This window comes from Vanacampus margaritifer, chromosome 16 (genome assembly GCF_051991255.1).
Source record: "Vanacampus margaritifer isolate UIUO_Vmar chromosome 16, RoL_Vmar_1.0, whole genome shotgun sequence".
Lineage (NCBI taxonomy): Eukaryota > Metazoa > Chordata > Actinopteri > Syngnathiformes > Syngnathidae > Vanacampus > Vanacampus margaritifer.
Window position 1 is genome coordinate 11,476,021 of NC_135447.1, and position 5,491 is coordinate 11,481,511.

At 41.4% G+C, this 5,491-nt stretch overlaps 1 protein-coding gene across 6 annotated transcripts; it reads right to left on the bottom strand.

Annotated features, from left to right (window-relative positions):
* Nucleotides 1-302: 302 nt before the first annotated feature.
* yipf5 (Yip1 domain family, member 5) lies at nt 303-3,922 on the bottom strand. Of its 6 annotated transcripts, none has more exons than XM_077547571.1 (7): nt 3,748-3,909; nt 2,911-3,023; nt 2,439-2,611; nt 2,219-2,364; nt 1,202-1,383; nt 957-1,118; nt 303-795 (listed from the first exon to the last, which is right to left on the bottom strand). In XM_077547571.1, coding segments are annotated over exons 2-7 (771 nt in total). In that variant the 5' UTR covers nt 3,018-3,023; nt 3,748-3,909; the 3' UTR covers nt 303-794. The 6 variants fall into 6 exon arrangements, with proteins under 6 accessions (XP_077403697.1, XP_077403693.1, XP_077403694.1 ...); XM_077547567.1 differs by having other exon boundaries at nt 937-1,118; XM_077547568.1 differs by having other exon boundaries at nt 303-1,118; nt 3,783-3,922.
* Between the last annotated feature and the right edge of the window lie 1,569 nt (nt 3,923-5,491).

Genomic DNA, 5,491 nt, shown 5'->3' on the forward strand with positions numbered 1-5,491 from the left:
CCGAACATTCCACGGCGAAAAGCCGCACCTCAAACCTCTTGAAACACCTCAAAAAAAAATAATACAGCACAGTAGAGAGAAATGCAAAGTAAGACTTTTGGGGTGAAAGGATGAAATTAGGGAGAGAAGAAAAAAGTAACTCAAAGTAGTAAGTAACCAATTACTTTGGTTAAGGAAAAATAAGCAAAGTAATTGCTTTTTCAAACAAGTAGTTAGTAATAAAATATATAATGCTGATCTTGAGTAACTTGCCCAACACTGAATATAAACTCTCTGGTACCCCACAAACCAAAGCAGCTGCATCACTTTTATCAGTCTTTTGTTTATTGACACTTTTGCACCACTTGTGCATGAATGTACACCTTTCAAAAGCGCTTTGACATGAATGACACGCGACGCAACCAAGCATACAAAACCGTGCAACCTAAATTTAACATGGAGGAACCGAGGCATGCAATCAGATCTTTTGAGACGCATGTCCGTGAATTGAGTTGTAAGGAAGTTAACCATTTTGGCCTCGGCGAAAAGCATCCCGACAGAAAAGAATCCCAAAAGAGCCTCTTCCACTTTGTGCGAAGAAGCCGAAGATGTTGACGTGTCCGTGAATGCGCATGACAACGACACGGTGACATCTGGCGCCTCCTGCTGGCTCCAATTGCAGCCTTCTGCTTCTGCTGATATAGGCGGATCCCAAATGGATTCTCACCCTTCTGTTGTGTGTTCTCATGGCTCCATCAAAGAAGAAAGAAGATGAGCAGGAAGAAAGTAGGAAGAAAAAAAACACTACACTCTATCCTGCAGATGGTCCCGTTGGAATGCGGTGACAGTTAATGGATGGTAAAAGGAAAAAGACAAAAATAAATTCTCGGTTCGTGACCATAACTGGAGCATTAGGTAATAATTAATTAGAGACAGTGGCGGGCCGTTGTTTCAAACCTGAAATGAAAAGTGCTCACTAGAAGACGGAGATGAGGGCAAAGACGCCGTAGAGGAGTGCGCACGGGTAGGCGACCAGCAGCTGCTGGCCGTCCATGGCCAGCGCCGAGATGAAGATTTTGGACGCCGACAGGCTGCACCAGCCGATGATGGCTGCCGTGAGGACGATTCCCATCAGGCCCCTGGACGGGGGCGGCCACAACGAGACGGAGCTCAAGCCACAAAGCTCAATCAAAGACATCGGAAAGCGAGCGGACTGACTCACTGTAATGAGAAGAGGACTCCGAAGCTGGACAGGACGATCATGGGGAGGAGGCAGTAACCCAACACGCTGGCCACGCAGCCGAACGACACGCCGGTCATGCTCATGAGGTTGAGCAGGCAGTACACGCCCAGGCAGCCGATTGCACTGATGCCGTACACGTAGCCAAACTGGATCTTCCCGGCCTGCACATGAACAAACAAATTTTTATTTTTTTTGTAATGAATGGTATTGGTCTGTGGAAAAAAAAAAAACAATAAAAGTGGTAACGAACATCACAATTTTTTTTTCATTTTCCTATATTTTAAGTGCAGTTTTAATGTTCAAACTGTGTCGAATTTTTGTGTCTTTCAATAATAAATATAATTCTTCGGAATAAAACCGCTCTCATTTTTTGATGATAAATTCATTTAAGGCTCTTCCAAATTTTTCACATTGCGCATCCACATACCACTTGGGACTTACGTGTTCCACACATGCAAATCGGTCTGACACAGAAGATGGCACGGATCCAATGTGCGAGTCTGCACTGCATGTTTATGTTCATTTTTTCACAAGCAAATCACCTGTAAGCCATTTTTTTTAAGTGTTTAAGACAGTTTTTTAGTCAGTTGATTGTATTATGTTTTTAACTATTAATATTGGCAATAATAAAGACTTCACAACACAGTAAGTTTAACATATGACTTGTTTATCATTGGTTCATCTACAGTTTATTTAAATGTTGGACTTTTTTTTTTAGATCTACCACTGAAAGTACTTCAGTTAAAAGCAAGATGGATTGCTTTGTTTTTGAGTAAATTCACAGTGTGACATGTTAAAAATATATATTTACAATGTACTTGCAACTAAAATGCTGCTAAAACAAAATGTTGGTAGAGCTACTTTAATAAGGTTATCCATTGCCAACAATTAAAAGGTCATGCAAAAAGCATGGAATTGAAATAGTCAAGGTAGCAACATACGCTCCTTGAGGCAAATTTTGAGTCGTTTTGATACTATGCTCAAGTAGCAATTTACCAAAAGAAGTGTTGCGCCGAATGCCAAGCAGAAGACCATGGGGCCAGCCAGGTCCGTCTCGTTCATAATACTGCCGTCTGCCGCCTTCAGAGGATGGAGGACTGTTAGAGTCTTCTGCCAGATGTGATCAAAGTTGATGCCTAATTCTACAACAGAGACAATAAATAAATCATCTAAGAAAGCTTCAACGGACGGTGACAGCTTCCCGGCGTGTTGCTACCTTCCAGAAGCGGCGGCTCGTCATCAAAACTGCTGCTGTACATGGACTGCGACGAGGACGGGGTGTAGGTCTGCGTGGGCTGGAAGATTTGTCCCGTGTATGGCTGCTGGGACTGCATCACTCCTGGGGCGGGGTAACCCATTTGCTGGGAGTAGTCATATTGACCGGATTGCCTGTGGAACAAACAAAACAAGCACTCAACAACGACAACAAAAGCTTCAAATTAAGAAAAATATTGTCACTGTCAAGCAGAAATCTCCCACATCTTGTCAATTTCATTTTTTCCACAAATCAATATTATTGATAGTCACCTGTGAGGACAAATTACTGACCAATCTAAAGTGTTGAAAATGCTATGTTAATTGCTCAAAACACATGGTGTTTTTAGTTTTTAGTTTCCTTTCCAACACCATTGATATTATATGATCAGTGGGAGGGGTAACAGAGGAGCGGCGTTGGTAGGGTCACACACTTGTTATATTGATCTTCATGGTTGTAGCCATAGCCAGCCTGGTTCTGGTCATCTACACTGTAGCTCGACTGGTAGAAGTCCGTGTTGAAGTTGTCAAACCCAGACATCTCTCACTGCCAAAACAAACAAAACATTTTCAGTGCAGGTAGGAATTTCTCGTTTTGCTTCTGTCATCACAACAAATGACATTTTCTGTATCTGAGGAGATGCTCGAATTGTACAGTGATCCTCGTGAAGATAAGCGGCATAGATTTTGATGGACGAGTGTGCATGTACCCCGCCAAGTTTCCAAGTAAATATAATTCATCCTGTCCAGAGTAGATTATATTTAAACACGGTGTGTTCAAACTGATAGTTCAAGCAAAAGTTCCACATAAACTTAAGACAAGTGGAAAAAAAAGAATGCCCCTCATACAAGAGCTGTATTTACATAAACATTACTCTTTTTATTTTATGAACAGCATTTTGTAAGCAACTATGGTTGTTGTGTTTTTAAGTGCTTGATAAATAAAGTTGAGTTATTGACTGTAACTTGCAGCCAGCTGTTAGCCACTAATGCTAACGGTAAGGCTACCATTTTTTTCCTACTCAGCCTAATTCATAACTAATCAAATGATGATGATGATGATGATGATGATATTGTACAATACAACAGTCATCACCCCTCAATTATCACCCGTTATCAAATGGACATGTTTATGTTGGAAATACTTCGTACCGTTAACTTAGCTAGCAGTTGTTTGTCTTGACGCGCGCGCTGTAGTCAGACGAGCAGACTTTTTCGGCGCTACACAACGACGGCGACTTTACATTTCAGTCGAACGAATTGGTACCAACGTTGTTCATCGGAGAGTCCACGAATGAGCGCCTACCCTCGGAGATGGACAATCCGCCCGGAGAGCTGCAAAACGCCAATTCGGTAGCGGCTGCTACGTGTCAAGTGGGAAGGGACATTTTCCGGGATGGAACATGACGTCACACACCGGAAACAGCCTAATCTTTTACACAAACTGTAGCGACACCTAAAGGAAAAAAAATGATATTACACATTACTGTCACAACTGTGTAATAATAGAAAATCGATTATTTCCAAGGTAATAAATATAAATAAATAAATACATACATATTTATAGATCCCTCAGGAGGAGCCTCTGGTATAACCACATACTACACCACTAATCAAAAATATCACAAACAGCTCAATACTAAAATAATGATAATCCAATGGAAGAATTTCTGCCTGTCAGTATATGTCACTGTCAAATGAAAAAAAAAGGCATTTTGGTATTTAATTAGAAAAAAATAACTGTTGGGATGAACCTAAAATGCAATATAATCTTAACAGGTGAACTTAATTTGACCTCCCCAAAATATTTTAATACACGTTTCACAGCTGCTTGCAAAAATAAGAAAATGAAGAGCAAAATACACCCGGACAAAGACTCAAGGACGCATCTGTCGAGGAAGGACGCATCTGTACTCACTCCTACACTCGCTCGTGACTTCTATTTGGTTGACATTAGGATTTTTAACTACATTGTTGCAATATGCCTGGCTGAAAAAGAGCTGACGAGACTGAGGATATAAAATTTTCTTCGGAACGCAAGCCGATCTACTCTTCTGGAAGCCACAACATGTGTGAAAGCTGATCCAAGGTCAGCGAAGACGCTGCTGGTGAACGAGCATGCGCTCGCTTGGTTGCCGTTGGTGGCGTCCGGGAACCGATTAACCAATTCCAAATGTTTAGTACTAGCTGCAACTTATACATGGACATTACTCAAGATGCGCTGAGCGAGGAGTGTGCAGACTTAAGTCTGGGATTGATAACGATATGAATCAATGACTTTCATAATCATTTTACTGTATATGACTGATGCATATAGTACGAAACCTCTGAGTCAGGAGCAATAGTGGCATCAAATGGTAACTGGTAATTCATAGAGGCGGAGGCGGAGGAAGATGATTTACAGGACACACGCTGTGCTTACGGCAAGAGCAAAGGTAGTCTTTCCCCCATCCACCCACCGGGAAGTTGAGGAGATAATCAATCACACTTCTTGCTCAGAACAGCACTGCCACCAAACACCGCGGGCCCATCACAGCTCTTTGATGGTGGCACGTGATGATGTGCTTGATTCAGCATGACATATGATGGGAAGGAATGGAAGAGATGCAACATAAAGCACAGAAAAGCCACGCACACAAAAAACACCAGTGGGATGTTTTCAGTTCTAGTGGAAACAATAACATTCTGCATTTAAATATATATACATTTTTTATGATATCCTCTGGGCGACATAGTGCACATCTGTCCTAAATGCTACGAAAAAAGCCCACTAGAACATTTGAACTTTAGTTGGGGGTCGTTTGGGTTAATTTGTAGTTAATCAGATAAACTTGTTTGTGCTGACTCCAATTCAACATGAGTTTGAATCTGATTGGTTCATTCTGAACACGGCCCTACACCCAGTTATAAGGAGGTGTGCACACTTGTGCAGCCACATCACAGTTTTATTCTTAATTTTTAATTCTCCTCTCGCAAAGATAAAAAAAAAACAAAAAAAACGAGTATCAGATTATA

What these genes read in the sequence shown, in the direction of transcription:
- yipf5 (XM_077547568.1), bottom strand. Translation starts at nt 3,017, where the DNA reads ATGTCTGGGTTTGACAACTTCAACACGGACTTCTACCAGTCGAGCTAC. An exon ending in CGAGCCGCCGCTTCTGGAAG is followed by an intron (nt 2,365 to 2,438) that starts GTAGCAACACGC and finishes TCTCTGTTGTAG; the next exon opens with AATTAGGCATCAACTTTGAT. An exon ending in GGAGTCCTCTTCTCATTACA is followed by an intron (nt 1,119 to 1,201) that starts GTGAGTCAGTCC and finishes GCCCCCGTCCAG; the next exon opens with GGGCCTGATGGGAATCGTCC.